The sequence below is a fragment of the Dermochelys coriacea genome, chromosome 20, assembly GCF_009764565.3.
Source record: "Dermochelys coriacea isolate rDerCor1 chromosome 20, rDerCor1.pri.v4, whole genome shotgun sequence".
In the NCBI taxonomy this organism is placed as follows: Eukaryota; Metazoa; Chordata; order Testudines; family Dermochelyidae; genus Dermochelys; species Dermochelys coriacea.
Window position 1 is genome coordinate 11,242,996 of NC_050087.2, and position 16,768 is coordinate 11,259,763.

Sequence of the window (16,768 nt, forward strand, 5' to 3'; positions counted from 1 at the left end):
TGGCGATTTTGCAGATACAACATTGTACAAGAAAAAACTTTTATTGCTGGATGTTCCTGTGCTGACTACATGGAAACAAAGGCACTTCTATGCCTCCTGCCCCAATTATCCAGAGTGACCGGAGGCAGCAGGTTGGGTTTGCAGAGTAGATGCCCCCAGGCCCTCCACCCACTCATCTAAACAGGCCCCTGACCTCTAGGTCCCTGAGCTGTGCAGAGCAGGCTGGATCCTTGCAGCGGGTGGGAGTGCACGGCCCTAGGAGGGCGGTGCGGGAGGCCGACTCTCACGGCTGGGCCCCAGCGGCTCCAGGTGCAGCCACAGCCCATTCTCGCTGCGCAGGATCAGCTCAGGCTTGCGCCGCACAGGCCTGCTCTCATCCAGCCGCAGGGCGAAGCGCAGCAGGGTCAGCGCCAGCACCACCTTCATCTCTGTTATGGCAAAGTTCTGCCCGATGCAGTTCCTGCGAGAAAGCCAGTTGTGTCAGCTGGGGCTCTGCGCCTGGAAACCACACTCCATGTGAGGGCAGGGATGGGGGAGCAGGGACAGACACCCCAGAACCCACTGCCTGCAGGGACAGACAGATGTTGGGGGGAGCTCCCCCCCCGGGGAGAAGGAACAGATCCTCAGCAATAACAGCTGACCCCAGCACTGACCAGAGGCCACCTCCTGTGTATCCCACAATGCTTCAAGGCCAGGGTGCCAACAGGGAGCCGCTTGCTGGTGGGCAGCTAGGAGTGGGGGAGGGGGAAGTTCGTGCGGCGAGGGGCTCTGAGCCCGGCAGGCAGGTTACCTGGGTCCAGCAGAGAAGGGCATGAAGGCCAGTGGGGGCTGGTTCTTGGAGTTCTCTGGGTCGAAGCTGTAATGATGCGGCCTCTGGCGGGAACCTACTGAGAGTATCAATTCAGGACAAATTGCTTCAAGGAGGGCAGTCACGGCCCAAGGCTGGGGTTCCTTTGCACACCAAACCAGCCAAACAGAGAGGACTTTGGTTTTACCCCACTGGCTAACCAGAAGTCATACAAGCATTTCCCTCAGATACTCCAATTCCTTGTATCACCACCAGCACCACTTCTTATGGTGATGAATGGTTATGAAAAATCAATATCCCAGTAAAAGACAAAGGGTTCTTCCAATCCCAAAGGACCAAGCCCCAGGCCCAGGTCAATATACAAATCAGATCTTACCCACAAAGCACTTTGTTGCCAATCCTTCAGAATCTAAAATCTAAAGGTTTATTCATAAAAAGAAAGAAATATAGATGAGAGCTAAAAAAATGGTTAAATGGAATCAATTACATACAGTAATGGCAAAGTTCTTGGTTCAGGTTTAGAGCAATGGTGGAATAAATTGCAGGCTCAAATCAAGTCTTTGGAGTACATCCGCAGATTTGGATGCGTCATTCAGTCCTTTGTTCGGAGCTTCAGTTTGTAGCAAAGTTCCTCCAGAGGTCAGAAGCAGGATTGAAGACAAAATGGAGGGGATTCCGTGGCCTTTTATATCCTCTGCCAAGTGAAAAGACCCCTTTGTCCTTACTGTGGAAAAATCACAGCAATGTGGAGTTTGGAGTCACATGGGCAAGTCACATGTCCATGCATGATTCAGCTCTTTACAGGTAGAGCAGATATTGCTCACATGCTTCTTTGAACGTTTCCAGGAAGACTTCTTATATGTGGATTGGAGCGTCCCAAGGTCCATTGTCAGTTAAGTGTTTCTTGACTGGGCACTTAATCTGAAGAGTCCCTTCTCAATAAACTGGCCAAATGCTTCACTGGTGCTACTTAGAATCAAACACATTGAGATTCATGTACATAGCCAATATTCATAACTTAAAATACATAAATGATACACACATACAGACAGCATAATCATAATAGCAAATTACAACCTTCTTGACTTCCTTTGTACAAGATTTGATGCAACTATAGGACTTTGGTTGCAACAATGATCTATACGGTCACAGTTCATGTTAATAATGTCACAGAAGCAGTGTGGGTTATGGGCCTTGAGCAGCAAGCACAGCCCACAGTGAGGGGATTGAGGGGGGGGCATGGGACTGGGGTCCCTGAGCCAAGGGGGGAGAAAAGGTGGCCGTTCTCCAGGTGCAGCTTGTGCATCAGGCTCCCCAAGAGTGAGTTGCTCACTGGTTCTCCTTCTTCCAGCACTCAGAGACAGGCCAGAGCCAGTGACCCAGCCCTGCCCAGTGTGAATGGGAGTGCGACCTTCAGCATTATGTCAGCATAATTTATGTCACTCGGGGTGTGAATAAACCACCCCATGAACAATATAAATTACACCGACATAAGAACTTCGCCCGCCAACTTGCAAGATGGATTTTTTACGCCAATGGGAGAGCTGTCTCCCATCGGCATAGAGCGTCTTCACCAGATGTGACGCAGCTGTATCGGTGTAGTGGCATACATATAGACATGGCTTTAGTCAACTGGAACCAAACATGAGAAGTCTTCAGATTAGCATAGAGAATTGAAGTTTAGAGTTTAGTCCATTCCTGTTCGCTCAGAGCCCAGCCAAGCTGTAATAAAACCCTTGGTTCAACCTCGGTCTGTCTCTCTCTGACTCTTTGGTCAAACTCCAGGTGAGATCCCCGAATCCTTCCAACACCCAGACCTGGTCCCCCACCTCAGACTTCTGCAATCCTTTGATCTCCAGCTGAGGATTGTTGTTCACCTTCCCTAATCTCAAATTAGTGTTTGAACTTCAAACTTCAAAGGCCTCCCATGACTTTCCAAAGAGATGGATTTGACTCCAGTGTTGCTTGCTTGTGGGGGTGCACATTAGGCCAGACCCACGGGATCTGAAGGACCTTTGGTTCTCTTGTTCTGGTTGTCTGGGACCACATGAATCAATGACAGGAGACAACTGGATCCAGTGCTCAGGAATGTATAGGAACAGCTGATCAGGAACACACCATCTAGCTTGGACTAACTTGACCAACCAGCTTTAAACAGAAGGGACCCTCTCCTCTCCTGCATATCTGTGTGTCCTGCCCATTCTCAGCCTCTCCACTCAGTCCCGGTTTCCCTCCATTCCTTTGGCTGCTCCCTCCCCTTCACTGTTTCTCTCCATTTACTCCCAGACTCTCTCTTTCTCTCCGCCTCCTCTCTCAGGCTCCCCCCTACCTCTGTCCCTAAACAGTCTCCCTCTTCTCCTCCAAATGTCACTGCCCCGCGTCCTGAGGAGAGGGGCCACCTCCTCCCACTTTTTCAGAGAGAGGGGCTACCTCCTCTTCTTCGGATAATGACAGCGTATTCACCCTGACGTTCCTGAACACACCCTGAATCATACAGGGTTGAGGTCCTTCAGCATATTTACATGAGCATTCTCATTTCAACAGTGCGTAGTTCTTCTCTCTTCCTCATTGGCCAGCATTCCGACCCATATGTCATGGTTGGCTTGAGCATTATTTTATACACCTTCCTCTTTAGTTTATTGGATATAGTCCCATCAACTCCCTCCATTTGCACCAAGCACTTTTCATGAGACTCCTAACATCCTCATTCACATTCCCATCACAGCTCAACACTGAACCAAGGTATCTGAATTGTTGCAGATTTTAACTTTATAGCATCTAGTATTACTAGTGTCTCATTGTCCCACTCAATGAAACATATATTCTGTCTTTGGTCACCTGAATTGTGACCCATTTGCTCCTAACGCAGCCCTCCAGCCCTGGAGATCCCTTTCCAGTGCATGTTTGTCTTCATAACACAGCATAATGTCATTGGTGAAAAGGCTGGAGCCTCTCTCGTAATCCCCTCGTGTCATTACAACGTCAAGACAGAAAGGGCTTGACTCATCACTGAGAGTGATTCGCGGTAGCCACAGATACTTCTCACTACCATTGTGCTGTCCTTGTACATGCCCATGATAGTACGAACGTTTGTCTCTGGCAGATTGAATGACTGCTGCAGATACCCCATATTGGTTCTTTAAGAACTTTGTCATAAGCCTTCTCACTACCTGCAATTCCTTGTATTTCTCTCTGTACTTCTGCAATATTCAGACTCAGCCATTGCTGACCTTCCTAGAATAAACCCAAATTGGTTGTTGGTGGCTTGGTGCTCCAGTTCCTCACAAAGTCTTTTCATGGTAATTCTTTCCAACCATTTCACTGAGAGACTCATTAACGTGATGGGCTGGTAATTACATTCTGGCACAGCACCTTTAAGCTTGAAGATAGAAACCAGTGTGGTCTTCCTCCACTTGGGCATTTTTCCAGTTTGGAGTATTATATGGAAAAAGTTAATCATCACAACTCCCTCACGGCCTAATGCTTGAAATGCCTTGATTGCTGCATATTCTGATCCCACTGCCTTCCCACATTTCATTATCTTTTGTGCTGTTTGAGTCTGCATCCTGGTGATAAGTTTTTTGAGTTCTTGCTTGTGCATACTTCCCTCAACAGTTTCCTCTGAGTCACTTTTGAGCAATTTCTCACCGCTGCCATCTCTAAACGATTTCACCATTTTCCTCTGTGATGTTCTTCACAGCTTTCAATCGTTCAGTACTTCTTTGCTTAAAAGAAGTACAATATTTTAAGTAGGGCAGACAGCGAAGAGATGGCAGGTTATATAATAAATAGGTACAGTGTTATCAGACTTTCCAGTATGACATCACGTGGCATCAGTAAAGTTATCAAATAACTTAAGATATAAAATGGAAATGCTATGATTATTACTCAAAGATGACACGCACTTCCCTCATAGAGCTGTTTACAAAAGGGAGGTATACTGTGTGACAGATGTGAGACCTGGGAGGAGTGAGGAGTTCAAATGACTATATTGAAATGTGCCAGACAGTGCTTCATGTAAATTACACCACCTCAGATATGCAAAATCCCAGCCTTTTGAAGCTATGCCCTGAGCAAATGGTAACTGACTAGTGATGACCTGGTTCTGAAAAGCGGAGCTCAAAGGCCCAAGGTGTATAAAGAAACAGCTGAACTGTCCAGCTGTGGTCTGGTTCCTGATCTAAAAACTGACATGAACTTATAACTAAGGGGGCACAATGAGTTGTGGGGTTTGAAAGACTGACCGCCAACAGAGTGCTGTGTTGAATTTGGGAGTAACTTCTGGTAAGCTTTTAGTATGTGTGTAGATTCTTTTACTGTCCTTTATATACTTTGTCTGTAATGCTTTTGCCTTCAGAATAATTGCAGTTTCCTTTGTGAAGGCTGAATGGTAAGTGGTGCTGGACCCAAGAGAGCCCTCCTGGAAAATCACAGCGAGGTGCAAAGGGATTGTAAGCCTAAACTCCCAGACTCCCCAACAAGATACTCCCTCCTTGTGATTTCCCAATACATCCTGTCAACTCTGTGTCTCTCTTTCAGATCATAAGCTCTTCAGAGCAGGGGCTGCCATATGTTGTCTCTGGTCAGTACCAAGCTAACTGTCAATGGTTGAAAATTAATAATAAGGAGGCTTGAGGGTCATTGCTTTGGATGCTAACTAGATCGATATAAAATCATTGCCTGTCTATTTCATCTACTGTTCTATGCAGTGCTGTTGTAGCCATGTTGGTCCCAAGATATTAGAGCGACAACGTGGGTGAGATAATCTAGTTGAAGATATTGTCTCACTCACTTTGTCTCTCTATTTCATCTACCCTCAGTACCACATGCGCAAGAAGTAAGGGGCCATATTCTGTCTTCAGTGGGGCTACACAGTTGTAAACGAAGTCACAAGGCAGCTATAACTTTGTGGTAGTGATATTTACTCACCATCTATGTTGGTTGAAGCTTTCTAGTACAGAGTATGTGGTCACTTTGGGGGTTGAAATACCCATGATTTGGAGGGAACCAATGCATCATGGACTTGTTTGATAGCATCAGGGCACTACACAACTGCGTAAACATAGTAAAATATGTAAATGGAATAGGAGACATTCTGGAAGCTTCAAGCAGCAAAGAAGAAAAGTGTTTAGATGCAGGAAGGAATTAGATTTTCATCGTTTTTTATCAATAACCTGGCAGAGGACATAAAATCATCACTGATAAAGTTGGCAGATGAGATAAAAATGGGGGAGTAGTAAATAATGGAGCTGATTTTAGATCACTTAGCAAACTGGGCGCAAACAAACAATATGCCTTTAAATAGGGCTGAACGTAAATGGATGCATCTAGGCACAAGGGATTTAGGCCACACATACATGATGGGGGATGCTGTGGTGGGAAGCAGTGACTCTGAAAAAGATTTTGGGGGTGATGGGGAATAATCAGCTGAACATGAACTCATGCTGTGGCCAAAAAAGCTAAAGCTGGGATGCATAAAAAGGGGAATCTCAAGTAGGAGAACAGTGGTTATTTTACCTCTAAATCTGGCACTTGTCTGACGACTTTTGGAATCCTGTGTCCGGTTCTAGTGCCCACAATTCAAAAAGGGTGTTGATAAATTGGAGAGGATATTGACAGAAGAGCCACAGTGATGAAAGGATTAGAAAACATGCCTTACAGCGGTAGAATCAAGGAACTAAATCTCTTTAGTTTAAGAAACAGAAAGTAAACAGGTGTGTGATGGGGTTTAGCTGGGAACCCCGCATTGGTTCAGCAGGGGTTAATCATATTTTGTGGGCCGAGGAGGCCATGCCTCCTCATCTCTGCTGGGCATGCTTCAGCTTGACCCAGGGTACAAAAGAGAGCCGCTCAGCTCAGACTGGGATGACTGCCGAAGGGAGAAGAGGTGCATTGCAGGTTCCTGCAGAGAGACTGCCAGTGCTCCAGGATTCAGAGGCCAGCCGGACTGTGGCTGCAACTGACCCCCAGCCACCCAATGCCAGAGATGGAGGAGAGACCCCAGAATCCCTGAGACTCCCAGCTGCGGAAGAATGGGTGGGAAGTAGCCTAGCTGGACTAAGCATTGATCCAGTTGAGGTAGCGGGCTTTGACTCGGCATGCTTTGGAAGGATGCTGCTGAGTTGGTGGCAGATACCCCTGCGGCAAGACAGGGCCCTGGGCTGAGACCCTGTGGAATAGGTAGGACCCCGTGGAGAAGGGCTGGCCACTAGGCAACACTTCCCTGCCACAAAAGGTGGTTCTATCGACTCTGGCCACTTGGCCGCATTGCCCTACTGCCAAGGGTGGGTCTATTGACTTTGGCCACTAGGCCGCACTGCCATCCCTAGAAGGGCAGCCCGAGTGACTCAGGCTGTTGGGCCGCGGACCCTCACCCAAGGGCTGCTGCACTGATCCTGACCATTAGGCGATGCTGCCCTAGGAGCCAGGACTGCTGTGGTGGCTAGGAAGACTAGGCCAGTTGGGCCGCTCCAGATCTACTTCAATTCCTCCACAACCTGATACCACCCTGACGGGGTGGACCTATCCTATGACAGGGTGACTTAATTACAGTCTATAATATCTTACATGAGGGACTCCTATTATATAGTGGGCTCTACAGTCTAGCAGAGAAAAGTGTCACTTGATCCAATGGCTAGAAACTGAAGCTAGACACATTCAGACTGGAAATACGGCGTACATTTTTAATGGTGAGATAATTAACCATTAGAACCATTTACCAAGGGCCGAGGCGGATTCTGATCATTTTAAAATCGGGATTGGTATGTTTTTCTAAAAGCTCTGCTCTGGGAATTATTCTGGGCAAGGTCTATGGCCTGTGTTATACCGGACGTCAGACTAAATGATGGCAAGAATCTGGTCCGGCCTTGGAATCTAGGAATCCCCTGAATCTGCTTCAGTCTCTACATATGGCTCCTTTGTGTGCCCACCATCTGACTTTTGCCCTCTGTTGCAGAGTCTGAGCCAGGTCTTGGAGGTCTCTGGTGAATATAAGATCCCTCTACCTAAAGGGAAGTTTCAAGCCATCTGCAGTGCTCTGCACAACGAGGTGAGGGGTGGTTTTGCTTGGATTCCTTGAGCTTAGGCACAGCAGATCTGAAGCATATTAACAATAAAAAAATCGATCGAATGATAGTGCAGAGCCTGTGGACCTCCTCATGCCTTACTGATTTCTGCAGGCTCAAGAGTAAGCAGGGAGCGGTCTCATTTTCTTAGCTAATATCCAGCTCAGTTTGTAAAGAAATTTCACCGTAAGCCGATTATTGGGGGGAGTCAGAGTTGTATAGTAAAAACTGTGGCTGTGTCTTGATTAGGTCAGCTCTGCTGCTCAAAACTTTTTAGCTTCTCTTATCTAATGTATTGGTCATTGTGTTTGATTTTTGCTGCGCATGCAGTACCATCTCTCTGGGGTTCAGACCGCTATTTGGACAAGTAGGCAGTGGAAGCTTAGAAATTAATTGAACATTTTTCTTTTCAATTGCTTCTGATTAGTTTTTCTTTGACCATTTCTCTTCTTCCTACAGATCTGTTCTCAAGCTAAGCAACTCAGCAAAGAAAATCACAAAGAGCTGTTCCATTATATACTTCTGCTAGGTAAGGGGAAGAGACTCTGAGTTACACAGTGGTTTCCTTGTAACTTCCTTACCTTTGTAAAGGTATGGTAAGAATAAGAGTTCTGCTGTCAGTGAGGACGTGATTTCTTCCCTTGCAGCTCGTTCTTCTCCCGATGAACTGCTAGCATTTCTACAGGAGCAGCTGGAGATTGAGCATGAGGCTGTTTGTGTGGCGTCTTTAGATCTCCTGAGAGCTATTGTTGGTGCTGACTGTAAGTTATACAGGAACAACTGTGCCAGCTGCCCTGTTGGCCGACATGCTGAGGGTTGAGTTGAGGACATCTAGAGCTAAAAGCTTGAGCTACTATAGATTGGGCTAAAGAACCAAGCCTTTGTAGGCACAGCAAGGCTGCAACAGACTCATCGCCTCTGCAACTGGGGCACAGAGACTCTAGAACACACAGTCACCAGTGGTTTGGAGATCCACTAAGGCACCAAATGCTGCCCTAAGTTACCCCCATATGGCCACACAGAAATCAACAGGTTCAACTAAGTGCTGAATGTAGCCCAAGATATTTTTCAAGGTCTTTTTCAACTTCAAATACAGAAGTTAACTGCAGGCTAATGCATGTTAACAATAATCAGATAAAAATAGAATAATACTCCTGACTTGAGAATCATAAGTATTATACACTGTAGACTAGATTCTGAGTTCTGTTATACTGGTGTAAACACAGATTAACTTCAGTGACCTCAGTCTATCTAACTCTTTTATAATATTTCCATCATGGTAGTATGATGGCAGTATTTATAGAAATGGAATTACTTTAGATTTACAAAAAGAAAAGGAGTACTTGTGGCACCTTAGAGACTAACAAATTTATTAGAGCATAAGCTTTCGTGAGCTACAGCTCACTTCATCGGATGCATTTGCAAATGCATTTGCATTTGCTCTAATAAATTTGTTAGTCTCTAAGGTGCCACAAGTACTCCTTTTCTTTTTGCGAATACAGACTAACACGGCTGCTACTCTGAAACCTTTAGATTTACACTGGTGCAACTAAGACCAGAATCTGGTCCTATGTTTTCCCCACTGATTCTGTAGATGAGAGAAGCTTGGTACTATTCTTAAATTCTTAAATAGGGCCCTTTGAAATCCAGGATTAATTCCAATGTGGAAAGTGAGTGTGTGTGGAACAAAGAAGTACTGTACACCTCTCCTTATCTTTCAGTGGCTGAGACAAAAGTTAAAAAGTTTCTGATTGTGAAAGCAGTGAAATCCACTCTCAGTGATCAGAATGCTACAGTAAGATTGTGTGTGGAACAGTGAACTATTTCAGTTTTTTTTTCAGTGTTATGGGATGAATGGATATCTGGGTGGAGCTTTCATTCAGATCCAGATGAGAGACTGCAGAATAGAGAAGGCATGTCATTCTCCTGCCCTGTGTTAAATGTATCCATGTTTCTAATCCAAGGAGACAAAATCAAAAGCATAAGGACTCTCATATCCTATCTCCTATTTCAGGCAGAAGGGATAACAAGAACTCTCTACCCTTGCAGATGAGGAAGGCAGCTCTTCATTTCATCACGATGCTGCTCAGTTCAGGAAGTGTGGAGAATTGTGCAGCATGGGATATGGTAGCATATGTTTTCAGTGCGTTCAGTGTGTCCACCAGCAAACTGGTAAGGAGAGTTCTTAACACTTAGGACTCGGTCCTACCATTCTTGCATGCTGATTGCTCCCCTTGACTTCAGTGGGAGTTTTGACTCCTGGACAGCTGGACTGAATGAATAGAGCCAGAATCTGATCTGTTATATTGGTGTAAAGTCAAGGTAACTCCACTGACTTTATTGGTGTTACTCCGGATTTACACTAGTGTAACAGAGACCAGAATCTCACACTGGGTATTTCCATTTAACAGAGTTATCTATGCTTCTCAAAGCTCTGATGAGTCATTGAAAATTCTGAAAAAAGAAAAGGAGTACTTGTGGCACCTTAGAGACTAACAAATTTATTTGAGCATAAGCTTTCATGAGCTACAGCTCACTTCATCCGGTCTGTCTCTCTCCACCCTCTCCTGAGACACACTGTTCTGCATCCTCCTAACTAGCGAGAATGCTTTCTTCTTCAGGAAGGCACTGCAGTAGAAGCAACAACTCTATTGGATGGTCTCCACAATGAGAGTCTCTGAACTATTCCCTCCTTCAGGAACAAACTGGTATTGTGCTGACAAAACTTAGCCTGTTCTTTCTCTCTCATTGACAAGTAGTAGCCTCATCACAATGGGTGAGGTTTTTCATAGGAGTGGGTGGGTGAGATTCTGTGGCCTGCGCTGTGCAGGAGGTCAGACTAGATGATCAGAATGGTCCCTTCTGACCTTAGTAACTATGAATCACTTATGAAAGAGGACACAGATTTGCTGCCTTGCAGTTACTAAAGGCCCTGCACCAAACTATCCATGCAGCAGTGGGTGAGATGTGGGTAGTAAAGATCCCATCTCTGCTGCAGTTCATTGAAGGTAAAATGCTAGTTACGAGGAGTGTGGTCCATGGAGCCTAGAAGGGAAGCCAGAAAATGCAGCTTCGTATTGACGTGTGTTGTGCCATTCCTGTTGCAGTACATGGGAACAGTGGGGAATTGAAATTGGGCTTCTAGGCCCACACTTTTCCTTCATCTGGATAACTGTGAACCACTGAGGCCAATTCAATCAGGGCAGAATCAGGTCAGGAAGGTTTCAGCTGAATGGAAATTTTACAGCAGTTTCCCCCACACCTTTGCTAGGTTATTATTTGGGAAGGTCAATACGCATGAAGCTGGAGGTTAGTGAAGGATTTTGGGGTTACATATAGAGTCTGATTTTGCAAACTGACTTTTTCTGAAAATTAAATTCCATGTTTGCTTTCAAGGGTGATTCAATTAAAAAAAACCCAGAGTTTTTCTTTCTGTAAGAAAACTTGAGCCATAAAAGCTAGGTTGGGCAACTGGGTGCCCTAGGGAGAATCTAGGTATTGTGGGCCTAATAATGTCTTTCACCAATTTTACAGTGGTATGACTATTGACCTCCATCAAAAAAAACCCTTCAATCAGTGTAGGCTGTGTGTACACAATGGGGTTATGCCAGCAGAGCTCCAATGACGTAGCTTTGCCAGTCTAGCCTCTGTGGAGTAGGACAGACCCAAAGTGCAGCACAAACCTGATATGTTTCTCATGAACGTTGAACCCCACAATGTTCAAGTGGGTTTGATATTCAAAAAAAGATTTTAAAAAAATGAGCTGTATGTTCCCTCCTTACTGTGGCTGTATAGAGTCCTGAGTACTACATTGTGCCGACATTAAAGAAGGCTAGGTTAGAGCTGGACACTCAGAAACAGGGCCAGATTCTCAGCTGATGTAAAGCAGTATAATTCCATTGACTTCAGTGAAACTACACCGATTTACATCAAGTTAGGATCAAGTCCAGAATCTCTTATTCTTCAGGAAAAGTTTGTATTCATATTAAACCCAGTCTTCTGATGTGCTGAGCACCCTCAGCTCCCATTAAAGTCAAGAGGAATTGGGAGTGCTCAGCATCTCACACTATTGGTGGGTTGACTGATCCTGAATGAAAATACTAGCAGGGTACATAATATCCGATGAAGTGAGCTGTAGCTCACGAAAGCTTATGCTCAAATAAATTCATTAGTCTCTAAGGTGCCACAAGTCCTCCTTTTCTTTTTGCGGATACAGACTGACACGGCTGCTACTCTGAAACAAGATACTTTCTGTTGGTCTAACAAAGAAGGTTGGCGCAGGTCCCTGTGATGGCGCAACAACTCACCCCTGCAGTGCCTCCTGCTGGCCATCTGGGAATTAGCTCTTTCCAGCACAGAGCACCCTCTGCAGGCCCGTGTCCCTCCCAGACCCCAGTGCCCTTTTTATCCAGGGTGCTGCCCCCTGGAAGTACCCCCTCAGTCTCTATGGGTCTCCCCTCTCTGGGGAACGCCCAACTCTCTAATCCCCACCTTGCCTCAGTCTGGGCTACTGCCCGTCATCATCAAGCCCCTGCACCCTGGGGCAGACATCACAGGCGAGGGGGTTTGGGTCTGCTGCCTTTCCCTGCAACCCAGTACCCCTATGGGCCTTGGACCAGGCCTGACAGCCTGGGGAGTTGCCAGCCTAGGGCTTCCCTGCTCCTAGGAGAGACTGGCTGGATCCCCTGACGCTCGCTCAGCGCATGGGGCTCTCCAGACCTCGTACTCCCCTGCGCGTAGTTCAGGAGGTGAGGGCCACTTTGCCGCCTGCTGCTCGGGTTTACCTCGACTGGATCCTAAGGGAGGGTGTGCCCCGCCCACCCTCCACGCCAGGCCCTCTGGACCTTTTCATCGGGACCCTGCTCCATGGACCCGACCAGCCCCCCTGCCCCTTCACTGTGAGCCGGCTACATGAGCTGCAGCCAGTCCATTTCCAGACCGCGCCAAGGAAACATCTATACACGCTCGTGCTCCACACCCTTCACGTCCTCACCCTCGCGTCCCGCCCTGACACAAATTGGCGGGACCTCCTGCCACACCTAGAGGGTGAGGAGCCCCGGTGGACCCGCCTCTATTCCACCTTGGTCCCAAGACCCACCGGGAATATCAGTTGGTGGCTCCTTCACGGGACCGTGAGCACGGGCATGTACTTGGCGCAGTTCACCCCAATCCCGGACACCTGCCCCTTTTGCGGCGTGAGGGAAACCCTGGCGCACGTCTACCTAGAGTGTGCCAGGCTGCAGCCCCTATTCCGGCTCCTCACGAATATTTTGTTAAGATTTTGGTTGCACTTTTCCCCTCACCTTCTTATCTATGCACTCCCTGTCCGTGGCCCCACAAAGTCATGGGCCCTCCTGGTTAACCTCCTCCTGGCCCTGGCTAAAGTAGCCATCTATAAAACCAGGGTGAGGAGGTTGGCCGGTGGAGTCTCCTGTGACTGTGGGGCCTATTTCCGATCCTCCTTCTGTTCACACCACCTGGCAGAGTTCCTCTGGGTGGCATCCGCTGACTCCCTTCATGCCTTCGAGGAGCAGTGGGCACTGTCCGGGGTTCTCTGCTCGGTGTCCCCGTCCGGTTCCCTTTGTTTGACCCTTTAACCGCACTCCTGTCCCTGTTGTTCATTAGTTGTCCCCTGTAATTATTTGGCTTTCCAGGTCCTGTGGACCCCCCTCTTAGGCTGGGGCGGGATCCTTTAGCAGTGGACGGGCTTCGCCCACCCACTTCCTGGGTCCGAATACGACATGAGCTGGTTGACTATTCCAGAACTCAATAGGTACAGTCCTATTTAGCCTTGAAAGCCCAGGTATGTTACAGCTTGGCAAACCAGGAGTTTTAGAAGAACTGATTGCAAAGGAGATACCTGATACAACTCTTCTTGCTAATCTAGGTGACATTATTGTTTTGCCTCCTGATTTATAGGAAATACAGAGAATTCCCTGGACCATGCACGGTGGGAGCACATGCTGCTTCAGGTACAGGATGGCTTTCAGATGTATTGTCACAGTCCTCCCTCCCCACTCCAAATGTATCAGCTGGGGAAAAAATTAATGATAAATTATTCATTATATGCAGAGCTGGTCAAGCTATTTCATTGCAACTTTTGTTCAATGAAAAATGGCCTTTTTTATTTGCATGGGACATTTTCAAATTTTTCAGTATATGTGTCGTTTTTTGTGTGTGTTTTTTGTGTTTTGTTTTTTGTTTTACAAAAAACAAAACAACCCAAACACAAATAGAAAATGTTTAGTTTTCTGAAACTGAAGTTGATTTTTTGGGGGGTTTTGTTTTTGTTTTTTCACCTTTCATATGTGTGTTGAAAAAAATCAAGAAAACAAAAAAATCCCACTTGTTTTGTGAAAATGGATTTACTATTGTTCAATCAGCTCTAGTTATAAATACCTGTGTATTACCACTGGGAACAGCACAAAACTTAACCAGAAAACCAGCATGCTAATGCATTTGGGGGAGCTATCCCTTGTGAGACAGGGGACTGGTTATTTAAGTTGAAGCTTTAGAAGTGTGTTAGGATTTTATTTTTATGTAACCATTTGTTTACATTAATTTTTCTTGCTGCTTCTCAAGTCTCTGATCTTTGTGAATTAAACTCTACTTGTTTTCGCTATCAACGTATCTAAGTGTGTGAAATGGAGTGGTGATGCTGAGGTGAAACTGGTAAGGTGGTGTGTAGCAAACCTCTGAATTCTGTGAGTGTCCAGTGGAACGGGCTGGACATTTTGGGGATGCACAGAGGGCTGGGCGGTTGGAGTGTACCGATGGCTTATCTGTAGAAGGACAGTGGAGCCTGGATGGGGTGAGAAGGGTGTGCTTGTGTTTCCTGTGACTGGCAGAGTCGGGAGCTGACACTTGACAGGCACAGAAAAAGCTTCCTCGTACTAAGGGCAGGTGGTGGTGAGGTCCCTCACAACCCTGGGTATCCTCGGGAGGTGTCATAAAGGGTCCATAGCATTTCAGAGAAGGTGCCTGGTCCTTCATAGTCCAGGGCCCTTTGTTCAAAGTTGACTAGACCATCCTCCATCCACTGGCCAATCACTCCTCAGTGCTCAGGTATCTTGGCTCCATCTCATTCTCCAATTCACTGTCCATTTACAACAGAACAAGGAAACAAAAAACAAACAAACAAAACCCCAAACCCCAAAATTCTTGCAATTAACCATTTGCTTTAACTCCTGTTTTACACTCAGTTCCTAAGAACATCTCTGGAGATGATAGATGACACTGCCTGGAGCAGCCAGATGTCCCTTGAGTTGAGCCAGCAGATGGCTGGCTATGCCAGCCCCTCCAAAGAGAAGGTTTGTTCTCTGTTAAGGCTTAGTTTCTAGTTACTTTCCCTTGAAATTCTGACTGGAGGGCTGCATAAGGCTTCTCTCAAGGCTTCATTACTTTATATTTTATTCTGCATACAAAATGTGTTTGTACTTGTTCACTGCTCTCTTGCCCCCCTGCCCTACCAATATTTGCTTGGACAGGCTGCTTGTCTGTACTGCATTGTTGGTTCTCTGGCTGGGCTAGATGATGGGATGTTTCTGCAGCATGGGTGCTTGGACTTGGCTATCTTGTTCGTTTCTGAGTGTTGCTGAGCTGGGTCTGTACTGACAGGCACGTTGTGTTACTGATATCTCAGGGCTGGTCTCTTTTTTTTTGAGTTTCCAGCATAAGGCGCTAGGAACGTCCTTAGCAGCTTGTGAGGACCTGGTCCATGTGAAATCACAGATTCATACACTTCTGAAGACAACAGGTTATATGGAAGTCCCCGAGAGACAGGTGAGGCCTCTGTCCCTCTCCCCATTTTACCAAGTAATTCCTGAATGCTCCCTGTGGGGCTCAGCTCTGAGTTGGCCTGGGACAGGTGCCATTTTGCTTCCTATCCTCTTCATTGCTATTTCACTCAGCCCCCGCTCCCCATGTGTCTCAGGCCTGACTGGCACTTTACAGCACTTCAGGTGAAAGGAATGGACTCGTGGGATCTATCAGACACCTGGTTCGATCCTAACCAGTATTTTTCTTGGGTGACAGGGAGTCATTTCCATCCTCGCACTCTGTGCTGAGAGCCACTTGAACCTCACCTTGAATGTGCTTCAGGAGTTTGGGGCTGCAATGAGCAAGGTTAAGATTTCTGGGTTCATCGGCCGCCTGAAGGTAGAGGAGCCCGGGGGTTCTCTCAAACTTCTTCTCCCTCTAAAGCAGGGGCAGCAGCCCCGCTGGAGTGTCTGCTCTGGTCAGCTAGCATTGTCCCCTAATGTATGCGTTCTACGTGATGCCTGCAGTTAAGCAGAGAGGAGCACAATGTGGAGTTGGGGTTCTCTCAAATGATTTTTATCGTCTGATGTCTCAGGGCTTGAGCGCCCTTCCCATGCACAATGTGTGGGAACTACGTCAATTGCTTGCATGGAAAAGCACTGAAGGTATTTTTAGCTGTTTTTTATTCTAGGTTAATAGCTGGAAATGAGGAGGTGTTGCAAGCAACATGTGGCTAACCAACCCGCTTTAAGTAGACTACCAGTGTTCTATGGATGACAATTATGAAACCTCTGATTTAGAGCAGTGGTTCTCAACCTTTCCAGGTTAGTGTCCCCCTTTCAGGAGTCTGATTTGTCTTGTGTACCCCAAATTTCACCGCTCTTAAAAAAGTACTTGCTTACAAAATCAGGCATAAAATTATAAAAGTGTCATAGCACATTATTCCTGAAAAAAGACTGCTTATTTTCTCATTTTTACCATATAATTAAAAAATAAATCAACTGGAATATAAATATTGTACTTGCATTTCAGTGTGCCGTAGATAGAGTAGTCTAAAGAAGCCATTGTATGAAATTTAAGTTAGTAACTTTGCAAGTGCTTTCTTTGTAGTCTGCTGTAAAACTAGGCAAACATCTAG

The 16,768-nt window shown here is 46.3% G+C and overlaps 1 protein-coding gene across 1 annotated transcript; it reads right to left on the minus strand.

Moving 5' to 3' along the window:
* Positions 1-203: 203 nt before the first annotated feature.
* Positions 204-3,938, minus strand: LOC122458335 (cytochrome P450 4F22-like). Its single transcript, XM_043506434.1, has 3 exons — positions 3,848-3,938; positions 791-884; positions 204-460 (listed from the first exon to the last, which is right to left on the minus strand). Exons 1-3 carry the CDS (start codon positions 3,936-3,938, stop codon positions 256-258), a joined length of 390 nt encoding a protein of 129 aa, XP_043362369.1. The 3' UTR covers positions 204-255.
* Between the last annotated feature and the right edge of the window lie 12,830 nt (positions 3,939-16,768).

What these genes read in the sequence shown, in the direction of transcription:
- LOC122458335 (XM_043506434.1), bottom strand. Translation starts at nt 3,938, where the DNA reads ATGGGGTATCTGCAGCAGTCATTCAATCTGCCAGAGACAAACGTTCGT. An exon ending in CAGCACAATGGTAGTGAGAA is followed by an intron (nt 885 to 3,847) that starts GTATCTGTGGCT and finishes TACTCTCAGTAG; the next exon opens with GTTCCCGCCAGAGGCCGCAT. An exon ending in CCCTTCTCTGCTGGACCCAG is followed by an intron (nt 461 to 790) that starts GTAACCTGCCTG and finishes GCTTTCTCGCAG; the next exon opens with GAACTGCATCGGGCAGAACT.